Raw genomic sequence first — 27,812 nt, forward strand, 5'->3', positions numbered from 1 at the left:
ACAAGTGTTCACAAGTGGTCACAACAAATGAAACATGAATGTGATGTGTGTTTTTGTGTGAACTGTATGATAATGTATGTGTGAGTTCTGTGTGTGTGTACAGCTGTGTCTTACTGGTCTGGCTCGTCACTGAAGTAGTAATGAACATTCCCGAATGTGCCTACATCTCCGTCTGTAGCCTGGACAGAAAAGACAGGGAAAAAAAAATTTAGTTTTAACATCATGTTTACTTGATTCAGCTTATATTGTCCATCAGTTTTGTTTCTCGTTCCACTTTTTCATGTGGAACGAGAGTCATGCTAGTGGCTTTTTCAGGCTGCATGTAGTTAAGCACAGCGACGCTTTGAGCTAAGTGCTCACATCAGCCTGTAAACATGCTCACCGTGATAATGCTAGCATGTTGACGTTAAGCTTGTATAATGCCCACCATGTTCACTTAGTTTAGCGTGTTAGCATGCATGCTAACATGCTAATTAGTTCTAAACCCAAAGTACACCTAAGGCTGATGGGAATGTCATTAGTTTTGCAGGTATTTGGTCATAAATCAAAGTATTGGACACATTTGGACCTGATGATGACACTAGATGAAACAGTCAAGGGATCCAAGTTTCAATCAGAATTCATCTTCTGGGAACCATGAATATCTACACCAAATTCAAGGCAAGATACATCATTTGCTAGTTGTCAAGATATTTCAACAAAAATAAGAAATGTAAACCTCATGGTGTCACTGGAGGAACAGACAAGGGATCACTAAGGTCAGTAGGAATCATCCTGTGGGAAACATAAATGTCTATACCAGATTTCATGGTAATACACTGCAAAGTTGTCCAGATATTTCACTCTGAACCAAAAATGTCAACCTGCTGGTGGTGCTAGAGGAAAAGCCAGTTGATAACCAAAGTTCTTAGTATACATTGGAAGGGAACCATGAATACCAGTACAAGGCTTGGTGCCAATTCATCCAGAAGATATTGAGATATTTCACTGAATAATTAAAAACTTATTCTAGACAAAAAGAAATCAAGGAAACTGAACATGTAGCCTCCGGAAAAAATCTTTTGATGTTTGTCAAGATTTTTCACTCTGAACCAGAAATGGATGATCACCGAAGTCAGTAGGATTCATCTTTTGGAGAACATGGATGTCTGTGGCAAATTTCATGGCAATCCATCTCCTAGATTTCGATATAGTTGACCTCGACCAAAGGGGTGGACTGACTGACAGATCGGCATTAGGGCAACAACTCTATAAACTATTAATCAAGTTTTATATTAAGTGTCTACAGATTGTTATTATGTGTTGCTGCCTTTTTCACATGCTATTGTGAAAACTAGTTCATGGCATACTGTTAGTTACCACAGACACAGAGCGCCAGGTACAAGGTGCATTTTGCTATCAGCAAATTTGGATTTTGTGACAACCAGAAATTCCTGACTGACATCTTCATCAAAACATATATTATCATGTTAATATAACTGTTGTTGTATAATTTCTTAGCATACATTTGCACTTGTGTCTATGTGTGTGCATGCATACGTGTGTCCTTAACAGCAGTTTTTAATGACATGATACACCCAAATGGCTGCATAAAATAATCAGTTTATGAGTTTTGCTCAGTTACCAAACTTTCTCACTCCAACAGCTGTCTATGACTGTGTGACTTTATGATAAAACATGCAAACCACGCTTCATTCTCCGGAGGTGTTGATTGAATAAAACATTTAAATTCATTTTCCTCGCCCACATGACCCACTGCTTCCATATGGAATAAGGGAGACATTACTGTTGGAAAAAAATCTATCTTTAAGCAAAATTGGGTTGATAAAGGTATTATTTATGTAAGTGATCTCTTTGATGCTAACGGTTCATTGTTTAGTTATGAACCATTCCTTCTTGTCAAATCCTTTCCTGTAACAAAATTGAATTATGTAACGAAAGCTATTCCTAATGGTCTATCCCATCTAATGAAGAGACATCTTCAATTTCTAGTCGCACTGAGGATAGAACCCTTTTTGATGATAAATGGTATTGACATTATGAATACTAAATGCAACAATAAACACATATGTAATACATTCTATGAAAGAAGAGAAATTACTCCTAGAGGAAATGCTTTTGGGACATTTTTATGGGTACTGATTGGCAGAGGGTATGGCTATTACCATATTGATTCTCTATTGCCAATAAGATTAAAGAAGTACACGTCAAAATTTTACACAATATTTATCCAACAAATCTATATTTCTCTAATTTTTTTGATATTGAAAACAAATGTAATTTTTGCAATGATGAACCAAAATCTTGCATTTATTTTACAATTATATACATTCAGTTACTTTTTGGACTCTAATGAAAGATTATATATTGTGTAAAACTAATCATAAATTACAAAAAAATACACATTTTGAACATGATGAATATAACAGTGAATTCATTGTAAACTTGTTGATTCTATATGGTAAATTTCACATACATAAATGCAAAATACAAAAGTTACCCTCAATTTCACCGGATTTTTATATGAATTTAAAGAATACATTAAGATTTATAAACACTAAATTAACACTAAACTAAATTGTCAAACTGTACGGTGAACTCTTTAAAGAAGAATAATGTATGTTTTTTAATCATAATTTTATATTAATGAAGTTTATTTATCCCAAATCTGTTCATTATTATTATTATCATTATTATTAATTTAAATTCATATTCTTGTTTCTTTGTATACCATTATGTTGAGTAGATGTCTGAACTGTTTGTATATTTGAATGTTTTCTCAATAAAGATTGCCCCACTGCTTCCTTAAAAGCAGCAACAACTGCCGTCATATGTTTTGCAGATAAAATGGGTGTCAAAGAAATGCCACATAAAGAGCACCACTTTCAGGAATCTTGTACTTTATGAAACGCCACATTAACACAATCTTTCTTTGTAAACACATGCATGCGCATGTGCACACGTGCACTGACGGGTGCACACAGAGTGTTGTGTCGGCGCTGATGGATCGCGGCTGGAGAGGCTGTTGTAATAGAGTTTCACTTCAGTGGCTCTGCAGTCAGTTGAAGGGCCAAACCCGAACGTGTCTGCAGCCTGCTCTGTCAACCACGATGCTGGTCACTGTGATTTAGTGATGCCCTGATACCGACCTTATTACGTGGGACTGTGTTTGTGTGTGTAGGGCACATGCTGTTTCGCATGTGGCTGACACTTAAAAATTTGTGTGCGAGTGTGTGTGTTCATATGTATTGTGTTGAATGAAGGGAGTCTTTGCAGTTGTATTTACTTTAGAATGTGTGTGTGTGTGTGTGTGTGTGTATACACAAGCAAATGGGCTAAAACATATTTTAGGTTTTTGGCTGAGAATTTGGATGTATGTGTGCACATTTTAGTATGTGAGGGAATATCTGTGCCTTTTAAATCAAATGCATTTATGGATATGTGTGTGTGTGTGTGTGTCAATGTCTGTCTGTGTGTGAATGCCCATCTAGGATGCCTCTCACAGATGGAACAACGGCTGCAGCAATCAACGTGTTTTTTCTCCCCCTTCTAAAAATTACACCATGCTGTTTAGCTCAATTTCACAGAGAGCTTCCACCACATCGTCCTGGATGGTGAATCGATGCTTCTTTTTAATGTCCCTCGCTTTGTTGTCAAGTGCACTGAAGCACATCCTGCTGAACGCGTCGAGAGTGGGACACTAAATACATTTGAGGTGTTTGGGACTCCAGTCAGGTTCTTATATTAACCTTTAAGTTTTCATCTGTCCTGTCTCAATGACCTCATTATTTAATGCCACTCAACTGCTTCTCTCCCTCTCTCTTTTTGCATTCCTACCCACCCCTCCTCCTTCTTTATCTTTCCCTTTTTCCTTCTGTCTTTACCTCACTTTCCTCCCTGCATCCAGAGCTCCGCCTCCGTTTCCACTGTCTCCCCACTCCTCTACATATCTCCCTTAGCACACTCTTTCCCCTCGATGCCTCCGTCCCTCCTTTGCTCCCAGGTGAGTGACAGGCCCATAAGTGCTCCAATGATAGCAGTGGGGGTGTTAGCGTGACAGCTATCGAAGCGGTGACAAGAGCCGGGCTCAGCCAGGGAGCTAATACTGCCTCAGCCGCCGGGCACCTCTCGCCATGACGATAGACAGAGGGGGAGAGAGAGAGAGACAGAGAGAGGGAAATAAAGAGAGGAAAAGACGATAGCCATCTTTTCTCCCCCTCCCATCATTCACTGACCCGTTCCCTTTCCCCCACCAAACAATCACCATGACAGTGTGGACCAGTCACTTTGCCAACTGCTTGCCAAAGACTTTCAACTTTAGTCGCAGAAGGCCCGCAGCAGATGGATGGGAGAGATTGGTGTGAGCTGGGATTTTCTGTAACTTAACACCATGGGCCTGAATCCTTGACACCAGGGTATTATGCATTTGCCCCTTGTTGCCTTGGTAGTTTAAACTTTTTTTGGTTGGGGAGTTGGAGGTGTTTGAAAAGTTGGCGAGGTGGAGAGCACAGGGAGGGAGCGAGTATAAGATTTAATGAGGGAAGAAATGACATGGAAATAAAGCTGGGCAATGTGCCTAACTAATGTGCCTAATAACCTCACTGACAATTACAACAAGCATTTAAAGCACAGCGATGGTTCACAGGGATAAATAACTTTCATGCCAAAAAAAGCAGTGCTGATGGATTCATAAAACATTATTTTTAGGGACCATACAAAAACTCAAAAGAGTTATAAAAAGAGCTACAAAAAATGTAGGAGCAGGCCCAATATGCCCAAAAATGATTTAATGGCAGCATGTGTTGAAGATAAATACAGGGCTCAGACTGCAGTGGTGAAAATCTCCTCAGTGCTAAAAAGCAGAGCACTGAGGTATCAGAGCCAGCATTCTGATCAAAATCCAAACTAAGTTGTTAAGGAGTTTCTGCACAAAGAGTCAGTGCGCTGCTGATTGCCAATATAAACTCGGCAAACCCCAGGGTCCTCAGGCAGTAACTACAAAAGAGAAATTAGTTCTCAGTTGACCAGTTTGGTTAAATGATGTGTTTCTTCCCATCAGAGAGGCGAAGCCAGCAGCACAATTCTATGTGAGTGTGTCTCGGCACGTATGTGGGTATACCTGTGTACTGGTGCGCTCATTTGTGTGCCTGCAAGCCTGTTAATGCAAGTGTGACAGTATGTGTGTACATGTGTATGACTGGATGTGTGCTGTGTGCTGTGTTTGTGTATGCAAAATATTATGTGCATGTGAAAAGGATACACATGGACAGATATGCACAGTGTTTCCAGGACCATTCAGTCTTGGGGTAAATATGCAACCCAACCATTTACAGTGTAAACTCCTATTATCACACTCAATTGCTTTCAAGAGAAAGCAGAAATGAGAGCTTCCCCTGACAGATAGTCAGGGGGTAGTACGTGTGAGTCTGTGTGTGTCTGTGTATGAGCTGGGGCTGGGTTGGAAGGGGTACAGGAGCAGATTATCAGCCCAGCTATCTCATGGACAGCGAGGGAGGTTACAGTTGCACAGGCTTTTCTATCTTGAGTGAGCTGGAATTTGAATTGATTGGCTCCTAAAATTGCTTTTTCTGCAGGAGCTGTGAGAGGCATGGCAAAGGAAACCAATTACTGGCTGTCAAAGCCTGCTGTCAAAATAGAGATGACCCCCAGTCCAAACACAGACAACCTCCTCTGTCTCAGTGTTGCACACCTAAACACAACCACAGAGAACAGACAACATACATACACCCACACATGCACGCACACACACACACACACACACAAGCCACCACAGTAAAGATATCCAGTTTCTGACAATCATTGTGGGTGAGACAATGATGAAGACACGGTTGTCAGGTTATCTTCCTCAGCTGTGGTTCCTCAGCTGTGGTTAGCTCATCTCATGCAGGCTTGTTTAAAAGCTCTGTGTCTCATTTTATCACATTTTCTCTGTCCATGACAAGATCACAGATCAGTCTTCACAAATGCTTTACAAGTGGGATAGAGAGAACAGTTATATTTAAACAAGCACCTCTTGGTGCTAATCCTCTGCATATGCTAGTTTATGTGTGTGTGAGATGCATAAAGCAGAGTCATGGTCATATTACATGTTCCATACTGTATACTTCTGCATATTTAAGCAGGACATCATCTCAGCAAAATTACATGCCTGTGGATCTTCAGTGTGGAGTTTTTGGTTCCCACTGTACTCACAGCTTTACCAAGGCTCCATGGGAATCACATGCTCATTTTTAGGGTGAGATGCACATGTCCTACCCGTACATTACAGTTTATAACACTTGCATAAATATTTTTCTTCACATCAGGTCTCCTGGATAATCATCAGTAAGAAATATGCAAAAGCCATGCAAAGAGCTTTGTTGTAGATTAAAAGATAGGTTCACATTTTTTCCAAGTCTGTCTTCAAACATACTCACATGCCCATATGTACTTTTATACAACCACTGGTGGCTGAAATTGTAGTGGCTGCGAAGGGACTCTTTCTTTTTTGATTTATCCTTAACTTTAGTCAAAGCTAATATGAGGCCTCAGCAGCCAGAGTCAGTCAAATCGAGTGGGTATCTGTCTAGTTAGAGTCTTTGTCTTTCTTTGGACAGCGTTCTCTTGCTGAGCTGCAGTGGAGGGACAGTAACACAAAGAGGCAATTTTGCACTAAATAGACTGTAACCTTGAAAAATAACCCATTTATTTGTTTAAGTCAGACTGCATAAGCCTCATATTAACTATGGCTGGACTTCAGAATTCATTTTTACTCAGAATGAGAACTGTAGATTTTGTCCCCCATCACTTATATTGGAGTAACTTTAAAAAAAGGATATCTCCACTGACGGTATGGACAGACAGCAGTAAAAAGAACTGTTTCAATGTACATATGGGTATACTGTATGAGTATTGTTTTAAGACAGACTTGAATTAATGTGAATCTATCCTTTAAGACAAGCTGATTTAAATGATAAAACATTTGGTTTTGTAAAATAATATCAAAATGGAGAACAAGTCAAAGATATATGTTTGGTGGTCACAATACAACTCAAGGTATAATTGAAAGAAAGACGTAAGTGAAAGCCTGAATTTAACTTTAACTTGGTATCTTGGTCTATTTTTCTGTGTACAGTAACTGCCATGGGACTGTGCAGAACCCGTTCTAGTTTCTGATCAACTCTACAGAGCAGAGAACAGCAGCCTGAGACCATGTTAGGGCTAATTGGAGATTTGACCAATTAATGATCACATATCATAAACAGCTACTTACTAAATACTCCTGCTACTAAACTAATGAGTGAATTGATACATCCATCCTTAATTTTTAGATCATACACTCAAATATAAAGTTAATGCTGTGTGATATGACGCAAAACTCAAACCTCCTCAGCAATAACAAAATGAAAAATCCCTGGATCATCATTCACCGAAGACCTAGCGCATCCCCCAGCTGTGACCTAGAGCACCTGCGGGGGTTGATGGGAGCTGTGTGTTTTTACTGCGGATACTTTAGCGTAATGGCGATGTCGAGCGTACGTTTACGACTGCTTTATTCCTCTAAACCATTAACGAGCAGGTGGGGGTGCTCACAGCAACTGCTTCCTGCCGACAGAATTGAACAGCCTGTTTCTATTATCTCCTGACCACCCAGATAACAGCCAGGCACGGAGAGAGAGAGAGAGAGAGAGAGAGGGACAGAGAGAGAGAGACAGAGAGAGAAAGAGAGAGCGCATGAGAGAGGTGCAACTTTTAACAATGTATACTTTCGTAAACGATAAGTCCAATAAAGTGGAGTGGATGTCTTCACATTATACTGTGACAGCTTGCAAGATAAATTTTACCGTTTGCATGCATATGCAGCTACTATATAATGATTCTAACCACATGTGAACAGCTAAAAAAACAGCTGTTACCTCTAGAATAAAGAAAAGAGGCAGCTAGAGACGGAGAAAGAGAGGACTGTATTGGGCACATAAGCTGGGGACACAGTTTGAGCTGCCAGTGAAAAGGCTTAATGCAGAGCTCTCTGTGGCTGGCAGCGTCACTTTGCCGACAGGCCTTCGTCCTCCCCCTCTCTTTCTGTTTGTCCTCAATGATGAAGGAACAAGATTAGCACAATAACAAGGAGAATGTAGAGAACAGGGAGGATGTAAAGAGTAAAGACTACACTGGGGACACACTGAATACAAGTGACAAAGCAGCCATGTACATGCTATTTACAGTATTGTTATTTGTTGAAGGGGTAGAGCTGAGGTCAAGACATGACGCAATCACGATGGACATTTTAAAATTGAAGACAATTATGAACGTATCTACTGTAACTAGGACGGTATTTAAAATGCTGCAACACAGTGGTGAAATTTTTTATCAGTGTTGTCTGTACTCAATGGATGAATGAACGGGTTAGTGATAGTGATACCGCGAACCAACTCTGGGAAAGTTCAGACATTTCACAAGTTGGGACGCCCCGCCTGCTCTCCTCTACACTGTGTACCCGTTCACACCCATGATAAGCTCCCCATTATTTACAGTGATTGTGTGTGAGCTAACAGAGGAGAGAGCTGGGGCTCACCCATTTTATTATAATAATGAATTATAATTACTGTTGTGACTATTACTCCATAAAGGCCTGTCTAAACAGTGGCGGAAGCGAAACATCCTCTACTCTGTAATTTATAAGCTTCTGCTGGAGGCATTTATCATTGTGTCTTAGCCCTCAAACACACGGGATCTACACAGAGTCCGTAAAGCAAACAGAGAACATGTCATTAGTAGAACAAGTGTGGTTAACATCACCAAGACTCCTGAAATGAGGAGTTGCGTACACAGCCACGGGGGATACTGGTCTAGTACTAGCATCTGATATGTTTTTTAGAGCACAAAGAACAACAGGTGCAGGTAAACTCCGCTTCTATATGCATATTAGGTTGGCATATATCCTCAACAAATACATACATATCCTCAGAGGTAGAGCCTAATGGGTAGAAAGATGTAGAATGAGTTGAAACCATGGCAGAGACAGACAAAAAACTACAGGGTGAATCAATGCAACACCTGAAATCCATTAGCAATCTAATGGCAAAACAGAGAAAGGGAAAAACAACAATAACTCAGGGCATATAATAAATAAGAAGTGAAAGAAGGCATATTCTCTGAAACCCAAAGAGGGAAAATCAGAGTGATTCCATTGATACGAACAGCTGCTGGTGTCTAAAGCCTCCAGGGTAGGAAAGAGACAGAAAGAGAGAGTGAGAGAGAAAAGGACCCAGACAAAAGAGTAAATCACAATAAATATTTATAATGATAAGTAATGCTGCAGACCATAAATATTAAACAGCCCCTGCATCTGTGTGTTTGTGTTCGTGTGTGTGTGTGTACTTGTATGTTGAGCATAAGTGTCCATGGGGATGCAAGAGCGAGCACTGAGTAATGCATTGACTAACACTGTACATAAGCTCTGATCAGATGAGCTATGAATATTAACCCAAACAAAGCCTTTCAATTACATTATCACATTGCTTGTTGGGCACTTTTCAAGAGCAACTGGGAACAACATGCATAATTTCAATTAGCATAGGTATAAAGCATTATATAAACATCATCCAGACTCCACCCTCTTTACATACAAACCACTCTCACCACATTATTGATATACTGCACAACTGCAGAAACACTTTCATGCTCAGAAACACAGCACTTGTACCAAACTCTTGACAATAATTACCTTATTGTGAGAGAAACTATTATCAGTCTAATAGTTACTCTGCTAGCAGGGGATGAAACCTAATTTGATGATTCTCTCTGCTATTGTTGTTGCCATAAACATGGACGTCCAGATTGCGTTACAAAGGTAATTTGCTCATTTGTTTGCACTTCAGTCACTTGATCTATGGATACAGTTTTCATCACTGAAAATGTTCTCAAATCAAGTGGTGATGTGAAAAAGTCCTTTAATATAGCAACAAACAAACAGGCCTTTTTTGATCAACTGAAGGGGCAAATCACATGCCTCAATTCAAAATATGATTCTAAAGATATCAACAATGTTCCCTAAAATGATCCTTTTTTCTTTGACTGTTATGTAATGTAAAACCCTCTTTTCAGCCTAGATGACTTATTGGTCATGATGATACCAGTGTTACCCCTGTATTTGTTCTGCAGCGGTGCGCCACCACTGCAAAATCAGGAGCGCTGCTGCAAAATTTCACACAATCATTAGTATGAATGGGCTACTAATGATTTTCATTCACACACTGTGCAAGCACAATAACACCCTAGTTACTGAGGAAGTGTTCTGAGTGATCCTCCATCTCCTCATTCCTCCAAGCACATCTATGTGAAAGGTACTGTTATAAGAGTAGCGTAACTCCATTAAGGAATAGGGCAGTGCGTAATGTGTGTGCATAGCAATTGTGTGGTTGAGCGAGTGGCAGAAAAGTGACGGTGATGTGAGCGGAGGAGAGGAAAAGGTTAGCAGTAAGTTGTAAATCTGACAGTAAATGTATAGTGCAGGCTACAGTGTGTCAGTTAATAAATGTAATAAAAGACATGAGAGTAGAATCAATCTTCTAATCTAACTCTCGACAAGAAACAAATAAGCATTTTTACAAAAATGTCTTGATACTTGTTTTAATGAATTCATTTGTGTGAGTGTTTGTCATTGTATATTGTGGCGGGCTGGCCAGGCCACCTTGAGAGATTAAGAATGAAAGAGTGGTGCTAAAACATAATTTGGCCACCATCTGTTGTACCTCACAGCCATCTGACAGAGAGCACTGTGAGGCTAACAATCTGGTTATATCGTAATGCCTTGAGTCGTTCACTGCACTTAACAATACAGGGAAAAAGAAAAGGCACCTGCAGAGCTCTAATATAAAGTACAGAATAAAATGAGCTTAAGCTAAGTATAAATGTATTAAAATTCCTGTAATAACAGACCCAGTTGTTAGAGACCTCACACATTCACTTTGTCACAATTAACACTTCAACTCAACATGTTTTTCTGCAGTTGGTGAACAACATAATATGTCCTTGGCAGTGGAGTGATAGACAGGATAAGTTATTATTTTACCTGGGGCTGACTCACAGGAGTGGGTTGAAAAGTGCTCTAGCACAGGACTGAATGTAATCAAGGCTAGTTTTACATCTATGTACTCTATGCTTTACAATATATAACCAAAGCAAATGATTCATTAAGAAATATGACCTATTACATTTACAGGAGGGACATCACCCCTCTATAATTTCTCAATTTCCCACTTCTGCTTGAACAACAGTAGTTTGATGAATTTAACTTCCTTCTGTTCTTCACTATAGACTTTATAAAAAAAATAATGTATGCAATACATGGATGCAATACCCATTTCAAAATAAATATCTCATTATTCACACAAACACAAGTGAGGCGGCAGTCACTTGTTTGATCAGACTGCAGTATGTAAATAAACAGTCTCCACTTTATTTATTGGATTACAACCGTTGTAACTTCCTGTCTAAATTACTAATGAACTAAATTATGACAGACTCACATTGGTAAACAAATCTGTGCAAACACATTACTGGACACACACACACACACACATTAGATGGTAATAATATGGGATAACAAATGGAGGAAGGCCTACAGTGACTTTGTCTGGTTTTAGCCATGTGCTGACCTTGAGGGAGTTCAGGGAGATAGTAGTGTACTGTATGTGTGTGTGAGAGTGTGTGCGTGTGTGTGTCTGTTTCCATTTCTCAACCTCAGAGCCAAGCTAGCTGAGTGTGGGAAACATCTGTTTTATCTCTGTGTGTGTTTTTGTCTCCAGTGGCATCTGAGAGAGTTTGTGTGTGTGTGTGAGAGCAGGTCAGAATATCGAAACCCTCATCTAACCGTGTATATTATGTACGAGTGCTGCCATCCATGCCAGTGCAGTCCTCACTGAGAGCCGTCACATCTCATTCTATTTACAGCCCATTCACTCTCCACAGCCAGCAATCAAGATTCCATGGCAGGCCGTACGCTCCAGCACGAGGCCAACATCAGCCAGACTTATCGGGTATTAGAATGCCCTGCAATCTCCATTTCATGAGCACCCAGTCTATAAACAGTATTGATTTTCTCACTGCGCTTTTTGCACTTGTATCTAGAGGATTGTGGATGTTCTGTCACAGGAATGACTGGTAATGAATAATAATAGAGAGTTATGGGGAGATGGCTGTAGATTTTTTCCGATCTGGTTAAACTAGTGGCTGCTCAGGACATGCTCAGTGTCTGAGGGTGAGCTCAGCTGCGTGGTGGGACTCAGAGAAGATGAGGTAGAGTGGCCTCAAGGACACTTCAACTGTGAGAAACTGAATACTAACAGACCTGGTGGGAATGAATCACACCACATTATTTTAAAAAAAAAATCTTAAGCCTTGTCCTAATTAGATTAGTTTTACTGGATGTGGTCCTGTCATTATTGGCATCTATAATTAATCTATAATCTATAATATTAAGATAAGATGAAAATTGTTTCATTGCAACAAGGAAGTAAGTTTACATGTATAATATGAAACTTTATGTCTGACATACTGTAAAAGCAGTGAGTTGGAGGTAATCACCTGAATCTTTTATCCTGCCAAAATGACTCTCTATCCAAGTCATTTAGTTTGAGTTGAGCTATGTTGTGCTTAATTTAACCTTTATTTTCACAGGTTGCAGACAGAGAACAACAGTCTTTTTCCAGGTCAGATGGATAAGAAAAATATGATTTGGTATCATAACACATACACTAACTAATTTGACTAACTTCCATATTTATTCCATATATATTCCACTTTTCTGTGACTGGCTTTCTCTACTATTGTCCAGTGGCATAACCATTATTTTATTGGAACTCACTACTGTATTGGCAGTGGAACTCACTACTGTATTGGCAGTTGATATTTAATTTTGCTTTTCTGGATTTAAGACCAAGCCAAAGGTAAGTCCTGGATTATCTTTAAGATCTAAGAGATGCATTAGATAACAGTAACCCAAGCGGTGATTGAGTTTTTCATTTGTGTGTATTTGTGCTTTTGTCCGAGGCAGCCTTGCTTGAGTCACAATAAATCACAACTCACATGGTGAAGTCTCAAGAGAGTACTGGGCCACACGGGGCAAACAAACACGCCATGATTTCATTCCCAATAAAACCAGCTCAATAAAAAATACTAGTACAAGTCAGGTTTTATTGTAATCTATTTGGATCCCTGTTAAATTTCTCTTCAGGATCACAAGGATCCACTCTGTGAGTATGGTATCATATTCTCAGCTGTGTGAACACTGCACAGTGCTTTCTTAAGACACTCACCAGAATACGAATCAGTGAGGTACCACTGGGTGTGTTTTCAGGAAGGCTGATGTTGTACAGAGGTTTGTTGAAGATGGGCCGGTTGTCATTCTCATTGATTAGCTCAATAAAGACACGGGCAAATCCCACATGGTCAGACATGGACTCGTTGGCATAGAGCTGAGGAGAGACAACAAGGATTATATTTACACCAAATATCTAAATGTAGCCTTACATTTTTATACAATATTATTATTCATATTTTATTAATTTATTACAAGTCAGTAAAAGCAGAAACACTACATGTCTAACAATGGCGTATTTATAAAAAACATTTCTATTTTTTAGGTGGCTTTCTTATAGTGATTATTATAATTTCCTTAGTGCCAAAGAAGATACTGTCTCAAAGAGCTGGTTTGTTTAAGAATTGGATATCTTGGATTAGACACGGAGCAAGTCACCCTTTTGTTCTGTAAATGACTCAGGGGTAAATTGAGGTGACAAAATACCAATTTCACTGTTCACACAAGTCTGCAGTGTTGAGAAAGTGATATAGTCCCAGTATGACTAAGCCTTGTGTCCAAACAAATAAAAACAAGTTATAAGAAACATAATGAAGCTACATTCAGTGTTGTTGCTTAGAAATCAGTATTGTTCCAGAGTTCAGTCAAGGGCAGCCTCACATAAGGACAAAATAGCTGTTTTGTGTGCAAGTACTCAGTGTTTTGTCATCAAAAGAAAATTGCCTTATCTTATTCTACTTTGTATCTCTTTACAAAGCTGATTTGTTTGATAGACGCAATGACTGGACAATCACTTCCGCAAGACGAGCACTTATTTATGCATCCTTTTTATAAAAGTTAGGTGTCTTGTGGAGGGGATGATGGCTATTTTACCCCCTCCTGCTGAACTTTGTATATTATTTGATTACTTGTTAATTCATCTCCTACCCCTTAATTCTTTGCAGAGTTGAAGGGACTGGAGTCCATCCCACTGTGCACTCTCACATGTATATATCCATGTGCACACTTACATACTCATAATAAGTTTAAAACTCACAGAGAAACTGTAGCTGCGAATGTATTCGTAATCCAGTGGCAGGGCCACCCTCATCCTGATGTCGGCACGCCCCTGTACCGCTGTGGGGGAGATGGTGAAGTACTCCGAATTGTTTCCTGTCAGAAACACCTGGAACATGCTGTTCACCCCCTGCCGCAGGAAGGATAAGAGAGAGACGGGTACAGAAAAACAGAGAAGAAAGCGGTTGTTGAGAGGGAGCAAAGGCCAGTGGTGATATATACTCTGTCTAACCTCCCAGTGACGAATGTAGATGATAAATACTATGCTCCTATATATCTATGGAGCTCTTATGATTAACTATTTGATAAAACTTCAACTAATTCATAACAGAGGTACAAACACTTCAATACACAGAAAGGCGGAGCTGGCACTTCACTAAACCCCTGATTTCCACCAAAACATGAACTTTTTTTTAAGTGTTTAGATGATTGTTCTACTCTGAATTATTTACAATGAATGTGACAGTAGAGACAGTAGAATAAGAATCACATATTTCACAAGCAAACAATAGTAAACAGGTCAAAGGTCAAACTATGTCCTGATCATAGTGTGGCAGTATGCACAAGTCATATGATAGAGCAAAACAATGTTGGAACCATAGTAAGATATATTTCAACAGAGTTTTACATGCACACATTTAGGTTTCATCGTAAAATAACACTACTGCATTTTGTACTTTTGTATTATGATAGAAGTCATCATGATATTCATGTGTGTGTCGCCAGGAAATACCTTACTGATGCTCACAGGCAAGATAGTTGTAATGTACTAATACTTGAATGACTCAGTGGATTTTCAGAGCAGTATCTCCATGTGTCAGATGTGTTTTTTAAGTTTTAAAAACAGTTGATAGCAAATATTCTCAATCCTGATGCTGGTCATGAGGTTACACAAGCAACATCAGCGGGTAGCCAGCTCCATTCAACGCTCACAACTCTCTGACAGTCGTGTGTGAGATGTTTCTTTTCTATTTCTTCATCTTTTTGCAAACATTCCCCTCATCGTTCACTATCTTCCCATAGCGTCACCTGGCACTCTACCTGTAATCTATTTTCTTCTTCTTTCCACAACTGTCTGTTTGTTATTTAGACTTAGTGTCAGAGGTTAGAGCCTTTTACAAAGTGGCACCTCGACTTTATAAGCACTATACACACACACATATTCCCATCATCGCTGACCATACATTCAAAACATTATGAACAGTGTTTGGGTAAACAGAAACATATATTAAGACCCTATTCCACTTGCTGTGTGAAATAATTTGCTGGTAAAAAAGGCACATAAAGGTAGTGAGGATGTTGACCTAAAACAAGAAAATTGTTTCATGTCCACTACTCATTTGACCTGGAGTGCTGCGCTTTGCAGGTAAAGCAGAAGAGAAAATCCAGTGAGCAAAACAATCAAAATGTGTGGTAAAATGGATATGACAAGGTTAGACCGCAAAACAGACATAAGAATCAAATCATAGTCCATAACTGCGCATTCATCTTGCCTCTTCATCTGAATTCTACATTATCTCTGCCACATAGAACCTGCACTGCACTGTTTCACATTATGTAAATAGCCATTTGAGTGCAACATGGAGCAAATCTCAATGCACTGTCCACAGAGCTGTATACAGTATGTGCAACTGTGATGATTACCCTACCACTGAATGAGGTTGAAACCATGTGCTTTAATCATCATAGTTTGTGTATTATGAGAGGAAATGGAGAGATGATGTGATCCCTGATGACAACCATGACTATCTATCTAAACACAGACACACGTCTGGGTTTGGTTTCTAGCTCACCAGATTTTGCCAACACACTGTTAGATTATGTGAGCACAGAGTGTGATTTAGAAATACTATGTGGTGTATTTGGGTGAGTCTGAATGGCAAGGTTAGTACTGTCTGATACTTAAGATATGTAAAAACTTTGGATCCAACATGAAATTCTGTATAACCTCTGAAAAGAGCACCTCCAATCCTCATCTTTCTGTTAGTTCTTTATCTCAGATAAATCCCCAAGTACAAAGGCATGATGGGTAAATATAAACCAAGTCAGAGTCAAAATGACATCACAGACCTGAGAAGCCTGTGGCTGTCTTGAGCTGAGAAAACATCACTAGAGCCCTCCTGTCTTCATAAATAAAGCTGCAGGGCAGCCAATCACAGAGCCATTGTGGCAGACAGAGGAAGATGGGTGCGGTGGTCAATTGGCATTATGCTGGCGGTTGAAATAGCCCCCTTGTTTTTGTTTTCATCTCTGGGAGAACCATTGTGGCTGATGACTCCTATTTAAAAGACCATCCAATATGCAGGGATGTCACCTCAAACTGCCCATAAACGTAATTGCCCGTCCATTTGCTTCTGCCTTTAGAAGCCCCAAATAAAAAGCACCCTGTCAGACGTGACAGCCACAAAGTTTAGTGACAAGTTCCAGCAGCAAAAGTTTTATAGATGCTAGCAGAGCAGAAGAGGATATGAAAAGAGCGACAGATGGAGAGAGAGGTAACTACCACTTGTGTCATAGTCTAAGAAATAAAACGTCTGCCTATAATCCCTTACACTTGGAAAAAGTGAGATTACAGCACATGTGTAGCGGAGTGTGAATGAGTGTGCGTATCGGCACTGACATGCAGGTTTAAAGGATCAAAACAGCAATACAAAACTGCTTGACAAAAACATTTCTTGATTTTATTCCTTGAACTGGGTGTATATGACACTATTGGAGCGGTGTTACAATGCAAAATTGGTAGAGTGCAGGCATTTTCTGTTTCCAGCACATAAATGCGCATTTAACATTTATTGCTTCTTTCTAATGCAGCATCTATGGTGAATCTGGTTTAATCCATCTCAGAATTGCCATAGCTATTCCCCCATTTGTGGTGAGCAATCTTAGCAGTTGGGTGCCTCCCCAGACTGAGTGCAGCTTTTGGTAGTGGAAAAGATGTTGGGTGCTGAATGCTGACCTACACAGGGACCTCTTATCACATGCCAGGGGTCTGGGCTGTCACCCCACCTCCATGCAGCAATGCGCTCATGGTACTCCCCTCATTGCCTCACCATTGCAACACAGACAGAAGCAAACACACCATCCCTGGAATGAATAAACAGACCTGCTGCTAAATACTCTTGCTATCGCTCCTTCAGGTGATTTTCTTTCTCTCCTGTCTTCTCTGTCTCTTCCTGCTCCACCAATTATTCAGACTTTTGGTTTTGCTCCATTGCAAGCTACTTTCAGCTCATGCATTTTTCTTCTCTCTCCTCTCCTCTACTCTACTCTCCTCTCCTCTCCTCTGCTCTGCTCTCCTCTTTGTGTCTCTCTTTACTCTCCACCTTTTTCTCTATCCACTTGACTTGCAGTTATCTGTCAAATTCCACCCTGGCGGCGGCTGTGCCTGAATCAATCAGAGTTGACTAGCTTTCGGCTTATCTGCACCCTAGGTGATTGATTTTCCTCGTTAGGTATAATTTGATGCTCTATCCCATCTCTTCCAGAGCAAATTAAATTGTAGTCGAGTCCAATGCGCTGGTCTCAGGCTTTGTGAGCGAGCATGTGCACATGTGAGAGAGAAAGAGACATAGTGGAAGAGCAAGCCTAAGTGAAAAAGTGTTTGAGCTGTGTGTGTGTGTGTGCGTTGGTGTCTGAGTGTGTACGATTGTGTGTCACAACAGTAGGTTGCTAGATAAAGCTAATGGGAAGTGGCTAGTGTTGTGTCGTTCGCGAACGATTCGTTCAAAAGAATGAGTTGAGCTCTCAGTCAGTTGCAAGCGAATGTGATTCGTTCGCAGGGACACATTCACTCACTGAGTGAGCGATTCAAGTCATTTGTTTGCAAGAGGAATGGGGTGTGTTCAAGACAGCAAATACACAGCTGATTCCGGTTGCTAACATTTAACTGCAATGATTCAACAATACTGGTCTCAGGGAACAGTGCATGTTCAGTGATTCGTTCGCTGGACATAAACAGTGAACGTGAGCCCTGAGTGATAGACAGCCGCTGAGTCGCTCAAGCCCACCCCTCTTCCTCTCCCTCCCTCTCATGTCTTGAGGACTCGAAGTAGGAAGTAGTATCAAATATTTTATTTAATAATTAGATGAAAATATATGTGCTGTACATAACAGGGTAGGACTTTGTTTTAGTAGCTTTCACTTTGCAAACAGTATCCTATCCAACTAAATTCTCAGCTCACTGGTTTATCATTCACGAACGACCGTTCTCAGTTCACTAGTTAGCGAACTGAACTGAACATTCAGCCGGGTTTCAGTTCAGTGAGTGGGAGCACGCAGTCAGAGCTCCGGTCAAGCAACAGATGATTTGGTGAACGAACTTAGGAACAAATCTTCTAATGATTCAGTACACAGCTTTGCCCATCACTAGAAGTGGCGGACACACTAAAGTGCACTAAAGCATATTGTTGGACACAGCTGACAGTCCACACACACACACACACACACACACACACACACACACACACACACACACACACACACACACATATGCATACAGTCATGTTTCCATCACTTCAGAGAACATTACATTGACTTACATTAATTTCCTGAAGACTTAGCCTAACCGTAACTCTAACCTTACCTCAACCTTAAACTAAGTCTTCGCCTTAAAATTGATGATTTACGTTACAGGGGCTTTTTGCCCCAGGGAAGCAAGCACACACACACACACACATGTATACCTATGGGGTGTGGAAAGGGTCACAGAGGACAAAACGCACATACATACGCTCGTGTGATTATTTACCAAAAGTCCCACATGCGTGTATGTGTGCGCATCTGTGTGTGATCAGTACAACTAAGCCATGTAGATGCACATGCATGCACACATGTGACTCCTAACACACAGGCGTGCATGTATACATACATCTGTGTGCGCATCCTGTGACTGCACGTGAACACTTTTAGTAAATAATCACACAAGTGTATGTAGGTGCGTCTTGTCCTCTGTGACCCTTTCCACCCCCCATACCGCGCACACACACACATACACACACACACACACACAAAAAGCACTGCTGCCATACAAGTAGGTTTATCAAGGCTGATGTTGTTTTTGGCTGCTGCATTTACAAGCAAGATAAATCTTACCCATCCACACACTACTTAAAACAAACATGTAGCTGTCTCAGCTGTCTTTGTGTTTGATCACACTGAAAGTAAAAAAAATGTCTTTCAAGAGTGAACTTTACTGATGCCTTTACTACTTTTACTGATCACTACTTTATTGATGTCTCTTGTCACAGCCAGTTGTTAGTCCCTTCAACTGCCAAATTGTTCAATAATTGGTCTTTATTTGTACATTCAGTGGTAAAAGAAGCAGGACGTGATAGTTGCCTTTGCTGGATATCAGTTTAATATCAAGAATGTTGTGACTATTTGTGACTGTGCAAGCCAAGTGATCCACCCACCTCATCCTTATCTTCAGCCTGGATGAAGAGGGGCAGGGCAAAGCCCACCTGGGCCAGTTCGGTGATGCGGACCCGGTACTCGGAACTGTTGAACTTCGGGGCATTGTCATTCTTGTCAATTAGCAGAATGGTGAAGGTGGTCATCACTGTGGCATCTGATGGACTGCGATCATCTTTTAACTCTGTGGCCTTATAGAGCCACAGAGAGAAGTGAGAGAGAGATATAGAGAGACAGAGAGGGAGAGAGAGACATGAGATGCATTCAATTGCACTGAAAATGTCATTTTAGATGGAGGCGGTCGGCACGCAATCTCAGCCAGGTATTTACAGCTGTTCATTTATTGGATCAAAAGGTGGACAGACGGACTCAAAGCAATCATAGAAATAGGCTCAAAGTGAGGCCAAGAGAGGGCCAGAACATGTGCATCCACACATACACACACATACACACGTACACACAATGAGATTTAGCCGAAAAGAGTCCCATTGAGAAGACACAATTACACACTCTGTTTCTGGCTGCCTGAGTATCGAAGATGTGAGGCCTCTGAAATGAAAAAATGGGAGAGAAAGATAGGAATGGGCAGTCGTGGTCTTTTATTGATAGAGGAGTGTCACAAGCAATAGGAGAAGAGGCAGGAACAACTTGCTGGTCTCTGGGTAATCAAGGTAGTTTAGCCTCTCTAGTCCCAATGCCACTGAATCATTTGACCTCCACCTCCATACGCTCAGCACTATCTAAGCTGCCTGAAGTTGAGAAATTAGTTGTATTACTATGGCACACCGCAATCAATAGTAGCACCACCTAAGAAAGCACAAGCAGAGAGAGGCAGAGAAAATGTAAGGGGAAAAAATCCATATCTTATAAATACATTTTTTGGGCGACATTTTTTCATTTTCAGCACTTTCACTTATTCTACTTTTCTTTTTTTGTAATTATTGATTTCAATTAAAAAGATAGACTGAGGCTGGAATATGTTAGCAAGAATCCCTTTTTGTATTAAACCTTAGAATTGCATCTCAATGCTCGCTCATATAAAAACCTCATGCAATCTGCTTTTTATGAGCAATAATTGCAGCTAAATGAGCAAATAAATGAGTGCTAGCGAGGCCATTAAGTGCTCTTGAAGGCCAGTTGTTGTGCAGAACAGGTGCAAAGGATTTGACTTGACATGCCATAAAAATCCACAATGTAACATTGCAGTTACACAGAATAAACGAGGTCTTTGATCGCAAATCCTTCCACTTTCAGTAGCACTTGGAAATCAATTTCATGCACCCTATCACACCCTGTGGGAACCTCCTGGTGTACGATTGTACACATTTCTTACGATAGTTAGAAATGATGACAAAAAAGCAAGTGGCGGGGTGGACAAGGTGGGAAGGCTGTAGGTGGTTGGGGGGGATGGGGTTGGTGGGTGAGTGGGCAGGACTGACATGCTAAAAAGCTAAGTGAGATAGACTTTAGGCTCAGTAGAGGGACAGAGGGATTCAGAGACTCCACCTGCTTCAAACAGAGGAAAAAAGAAAGAGAAGGAGGAACAAAGGAGCCTTTAGCATCGAAGAGGACTCTAAATCCTATTCCTTTATCTTGTCCTCCTCCGCACCCCCAACACTCTCTGGCTGCTGGCTGTTCACTGCAAACAAAGCTCTGAAAGGGACATTATCATAGAATCACAAACACAGATGTCTTCACTGCCAAGCATAATAAAGTATTTGTTTGGTCACATATGTGAGGCATCTATAGATGTAACTGCTACTATGGGATTTTGCTTTTAATCAGTGTCAAGTGAAGTATTGACCTTGAAATCTTTCCTAATTATCGCCATGCGCATAAACTTTAAAGACCATTAAATCACAACATGTGCAGTACAAGCCGAAGTGAAGTAGTGCACTTAGCAGGTCTTTTGAGGCTTTATTAAAACCAGACAATGCATTGCTTTATCATGTCAAAGCTCTCCCTGACCCACCGGCTCGACTAAACAGACTTTGAATCCCTTCTCTAGGATGCAACAGTCCCTCCGTTCCCAAACCTCCTCCCATTCAGCAGTTTACCTTGACAGTAAGAGTGAATCCTGCTGAGTAGAGTGGGTTTTCTCTGTCCAGCTGGCCATTCACTGTCAGGGCACCGCTGATGTAGTCCAGGGCAAAAACGCTGTTGGTGTTCCCTGGATGGATGGATGGAGAGAGAGAGAGAGAGAGAGAGAGAGATAAGAAAGTCAGAGCGACAAACGAAACTGGCGTTGTGGATAATTCAACATAACCCCTGGGATGCAGCGAGGAGCCTCTGGAAGGGAAGGTGGTGGATGAGCTATGTGCATGTCTCTATTTCATGCAATATGGATACGGCTTTTGCTGTGCTGTCTTCTGTCTCTCTACCTGCCTTAGGCTGACCCACCACTTCAAACCTGTCCACACGCTGCCTCCCCTGCATCCCGTTGTTTCATCTGTCACTGTCGGACTCCCCTTCCACTGCTCCTATTTCTTCGTCAGCTTCTCCACTTCACTTCTTTATTGGATGTACGCCAGGTTTACTGCAATTCACATTCACCAAATTCATGTTGTATCCTACATAAATTACAGTTCAACTGTAATTCATTTCATGACAACAGTGTCAGTAATTTTGATGAGAGCTTGGCAAAATGTTCCTATTCTGTAAATTTTGACATGAAAAAAGCACCAAGGTCTGAATACATGTCATTTTCACATCTAAAAAGGAGCCTGCAGAGTTTTTGACCACTAGTAGCACTATGGAGCAGTTTTTATGAGTGGGTCCCCATTTTGTTTGTATTGTGCATATGCATTCCTGTGCACAAGCACAATGGGCAACATGATTCACATTCCCACTGATGGTTTCACGCTATTCTGCTGATTGAAAGTTGGTGGCCGTTGAGAGTAACAAAGCATACCACTGTGCCAACAAAGGCAGTGAAGAAAAAGACAAATGATAAAAAACAAACATGGATGTAGAACATGGGGTTCATTGTTTTTTGCATTCAACACGTTTGTTAGATCTCTAGAGTACACACAGTGCGTTTAGGTATGAAAAACTAAGTGTAAAAATAACTTATTTGTTCTCAAGAAACCTCCACAGAGCTATTTAATCAAGGCATTTAATCCCATAATTAGATACTAATCAAATATCACAATTCTTCTAAATTAATTTCCCTCCTTCAGTAATTTATATGCACTGACCAATTTAATTAGAAGTGATATCTTACAAAACGTTTGCACTAAAGTATGCTGACCTGCTCTAGCTTACCTTGCAACATGTTTGCAATCCTTGTAAAGTCAAAACACAGATCAGGACGAATGCAGATATCCATTTGAAATGTGATCAATGAGACGAGATGACTTGATTCTAATGTAGTTTCCTTTTTAATATTGAATATACAGCATGTTTATTTAATTATTTTAAATAAACTAATCTTCTGTTGAGAAAAATAACCTCACCCCAAATTCTGAAATAGTTTTAAACTTCCTCCACTGTTTTGTTTATTGTTGCTTCACTTGGACGTTTGAGCCTCACTGTGCAGAATGATGTATGTGCAGAGTTTGACACTTGAAGACTATTTTCACTTTCATCTGCTGAAAGTAGTAAGTTTCTCTGTGCTCACTGAAAATCCAGTTTGACATCAACCAATCCTGGTTCAATATTCAACTTAAACACATGTGATGTGAAAACTTGAAGCCTCCAGTGCACAAACACTGAGAATGGACTTTACAGTGAAGTAGGAGACATCTTGTGTCCAGCAGTTAAACTTCAGGAATGAACAATATTTGCATATTCATAGATTCTAGAAGGTTTAATGAGAGAGGAGGAGATTTTAACAAGACATTTTTTTTTAACAAGATAACTTTTTTTAGCGGAAAAAACATATTAGACACAAATTATTATTCAAAGTAGAGTATTTTATACACATCTTAAAACATGTCTAGAGGGGATCTTTAAGACAATAAGAATGCATAGAAAATTGATTGGCTATTGTAGCACCCTACCAAATTCTCATGAAGTACATCGCTTCACATGGGCTGATGAATTGCATTAACTTTGTTATAGTCTATGCACTCCTTCAAAGAGAAGCCTTTCAAATTATGAACGCTGCACTGTTCTCATTAACAACTTCAAGTGTGCTTGGTGTTCCCTATACACTTCAATTACACAGGTTAAAATATTAGACTGAGACCCACTTGAGTCCTCTTCTCATATTTTCTTATTCTCTTCCTTTACAGTTTACACCCCTTCTTGTTAACTTTCTCACCTCTGACACTTTTCTTGGACACTCTCTTACAGTCTCTTTCTGTTGGGCATCTTGTGATTGTTTTCTGTTAATTACACCCAGCAGATGGAGACAAACGAAAAAACACCCCATCGCCGAGACCTCTCTGCTGTTAATGTCTCCCATCCACCATCCACCCATCCACCCTACTCAATACCTCGGTCAAGCAAGATGAATCATTTCTCATTCAGGAACACTGAATGCCTTCACAATTTCATTGTGATTCTTTGTGCCAGCTAAGTGTGTTGTATGAGACCTGGAGAGGCCCCTATGCAATCTGTAGATAGTGGCAGTTCATACATGTGAATGCTATCGGACTAATCTTCGGCAAACAATGGAGCAGGCAGGGCTGAATGAGATGACTCTGACCGTCAAGTCCTCCTGGAACTAATTCACTTATGCCTTGTTAATGCAGTCAGTTCTTACCAGCTGACAGCACAGGAACTCTTCTATCTGCCACATAGTGTATATTAAACAGGATAATTTCAGGGTGAAAAAAGAGCAAATATGCTCAGTGAAATCATTCCCTGTCTATGATAAAGTAGAAAAATATGTGATAATATATGACAATATATACGCCACAAATACCAGGTTAGCAGGTTAGAATCTATAACTAGATATAGTGAGTGAATATATAGCACAGTTAACAGAATTCCTGTAATATTTACAGAGTAAAGTATCATAAAATTATAAAATATCATGTCTTACCAAAAACAGACACTGCATATAGTGGAACACACTGATATGTTGTAGCCCACACTACAAACTGTTGCCCCAAATGATTACATTAGTGCTTGTATCACTATTACTCCTGTCTGTTGGTAAGTTTTTTTGTGGCTTTGGGAGATTTTTATTTTATTTTTTTTTACATTTTGACCATTGATACCAGTAATATTTTTTTACTAGTTTAAAATGGAAATAAATAAATATAATTAACACCATTTGCTTCACAATTTAGAGACAAAGTCCCATTTTGATTTTGGTTCACTCAGTCAGTTACAAAATTTTTAAGAAAATTTTACAAGCATTTTAGGTCACGGCTTGGTCCTAATAACATTAACCACTTTGGTCAACTTTGTGTTCTTGACCAAAACATTATTTTGCTTCTCTCCTGAAAAGTGAGGCTATTTCTGATGTGAATTTAAGGGACCACTATCTAAGATTTAGTGGCATCTAGTGGAACACACCTGGCAGAAATGGAATATAAAATTTATAAGTATGTTTTAATTTGTGTATAATACCATGAAAATAAGAATCGCTGTGTTTTCGTAACCTTAGAATGAACCCTTCATATCTACACAGTGAGTGGGTCCCCTTCTACGGAGGCCGCCATATAGCACCAGAATGTTTCTACAGAAGCCCAGAATAGACAAACCAAACACTGGCTCTAGAGAGGGTGTTTTGCATTTTTCGCGAGCTTCGTAGCCACCGTAAGGTTCTCCTACATGCTTGGAAGGGGAGCGTGAGGGGAGAGGTATTCATTTGGTTGCAATTTTCAACCTCACCGCTAGATGCCACTAAAGCTTACATACTGGTCCTTTAACATTCATGCCCCTTTTGAGATATGTCCATGATATGGTCAAAGTTGATCTTTTAAATAGTTTACAATAGTTTAAACTTGACATATTTAATTTTTCTAAATCAATTTTTAAATTATCTAACATTTTGTAAGGTTTCCCCTTTTGTTATTATCTTGCTATAAAATCATGCTAATATTTGTTCATATGATCTTTAAACTCTGACTGCACATCCAATTACCTGTCATGGGACAGTAAAAATGGACTTAAATATGAAAATTTGAATCATAACCCTGTAGGTGTGACAATGTTAAAGTATAAAAAACTAAATCCAAAAAGCATGCTCCCTGAATTCACGTTTTTTTACATTAATTTTTGTAAGTGTGGCACACTATGAACCTTCGGCTGCACTTTGAGGGATTAAGAATCACTCTCTTCAGATAGTTTATAGTAATAGCTGAGGTCTAGACTCTGGAGAAATACGTTCAGATGGTAAGTCTACAGTGCACAACGGCTAGGGTCAACAGATTAACCCATGCCTGTGTTCCCCACTCCCCACTGGCTGCTCTATTATTGCCCTGTACCTAGCTTGGAATGGAGAGGAGGGAAGCTACAGAACAAAGAGCACAGAGGGGGTATAGAGGAGAGGAGGCAGGCCAGCTGAGAGAGCAGAGCCCTTGGGTAATAAGCCTGGATTGAGGCCAAAAGGTGGAGAGAAAGAGGGACATAAAGGGGACGAAAATTGCTGTTGATTATATCCAGCTTTAATATTCTATTTAATTGCGGAAATGAGGAAAAGTGTGTCGGTGAATATTGTCTGATTCCCATATTACTCAAGGTCACAACATGATAAAATGAAACATGAAAAAAATGCACACACAAGAGTCTGTATTAACGCCTTACTTTAAACTTAAAGAGTACTGAGGCACAAGACAAAAACTCTTACAGAACCATTGAGATAATGAAACAGAAATCAACAAGTTCCGGTGCTTCCTTGCAGATGACCCTGATCACTCTAATAATCCTGAAGTAAATGCTTGGGCCAAGTTGCTCATTAGCAGTATCACTGTGTCACTCACTGTCACACTAAGATTGAACATAGAAAAAAATGCCATTGTCATTTTTTGTCATGCAGCAGTGAAAATAAGCTGAAACAACATATGAAACATTTTTTTGCCTGGATGGGAGGGAAGGGCATGAGGTCGATGTTGATAATGATTGGTAGTTGTGGGGGGTAATATGCATCAGGGACACAGACCCGCTCAGTGTGGGCATCGTGCCTCTAAATTGGTTTGTCGGCTTCAGTGGCCTGACTAGAATGCCGATCTACTCCAACAGGCGCTCCTTACCCGGGCGACTAGACACTCACCTGGCCAAGCAATGAGTGGAATGGATGCATAAACACACACCTGCAAAGCTCAAGAGTGGTGTGCTGTAATGTACAAGTGCACAGTAACAGCACGCTGTTGGTTCTACTCTCTGTATGCATCCGGTAAAGAGGCTTTGACTCAATGCTTCAGGTTCCACAGAACAGCCCTCCACCTCAGCTCCGCTGTGTGCTGAGCTTGACCAGAGAGACAGGCTGAAATTATACAGAGTGACTCACAGGCCCAACTGAGGGAGAAAATATAATCATATTCTAATTGCTGATAGAAAGTTCTCCAGTGATCTGCCAGGACACTGTGATTAGACCCCCAGGGGGTGAAAATTGCTGCACAGAGATACACACACACATGCACGCACGCACACACACACACACACACACACACACACACACACACACAGATTCAGCACAAATAAAGGCATACTTATATTATCTATTTAGGCTTTATCTATTTGGTATAAAACCATGCCTTTCCTAGGGTTTTAATTCACTTACTTAATTGCACTTAACTTAACTGCTTCTTTTTATTGAGTTTTTAACCGTTCTTGTGTGTTTCTAGGTATGTTTATTGTAGGTTTATTTTTGCACCCTGGTCTTGAGAAACACATTTTTGTTCTACTGTATGTGTATTTCTATATGGATTAGGGAAGTGCAGAGAACCCAGTATTTGTATTTGTATCTATATTTGTTGAGGCAGCAACATTATTTGTATTTGAATAAAAGTGGAATTAGGTGTAAAAATCCAGTTTTTGTTTTTATTACACTTTTAATTTTAGGATATTAAAGTGTTAAAAAGTTTATGAATAAACCACCTTATGAGGGAAGTCCCCACACTTCAAACTC

General features: G+C 40.1%; 1 protein-coding gene across 9 annotated transcripts in view; it reads right to left on the reverse strand.

Moving 5' to 3' along the window:
• Positions 1–27,812, reverse strand: part of cdh23 (cadherin-related 23) — a 186,107-nt gene that overhangs the window by 56,399 nt on the left and 101,896 nt on the right. For all 9 annotated transcript variants that reach the window (XM_044373469.1, XM_044373468.1, XM_044373471.1 and 6 more), the window contains 5 exons: positions 21,844–21,956; positions 19,789–19,977; positions 14,358–14,507; positions 13,320–13,478; positions 115–179 (listed from right to left, as the gene is read on the reverse strand). In XM_044373469.1, coding sequence (XP_044229404.1) covers positions 115–179; positions 13,320–13,478; positions 14,358–14,507; positions 19,789–19,977; positions 21,844–21,956 — 676 coding nt within the window. The remainder of the gene's footprint in view (positions 1–114; positions 180–13,319; positions 13,479–14,357; positions 14,508–19,788; positions 19,978–21,843; positions 21,957–27,812) is intronic.

Source organism: Thunnus albacares, chromosome 14 (assembly GCF_914725855.1).
Source record: "Thunnus albacares chromosome 14, fThuAlb1.1, whole genome shotgun sequence".
NCBI classification, from domain to species: Eukaryota; Metazoa; Chordata; class Actinopteri; order Scombriformes; family Scombridae; genus Thunnus; species Thunnus albacares.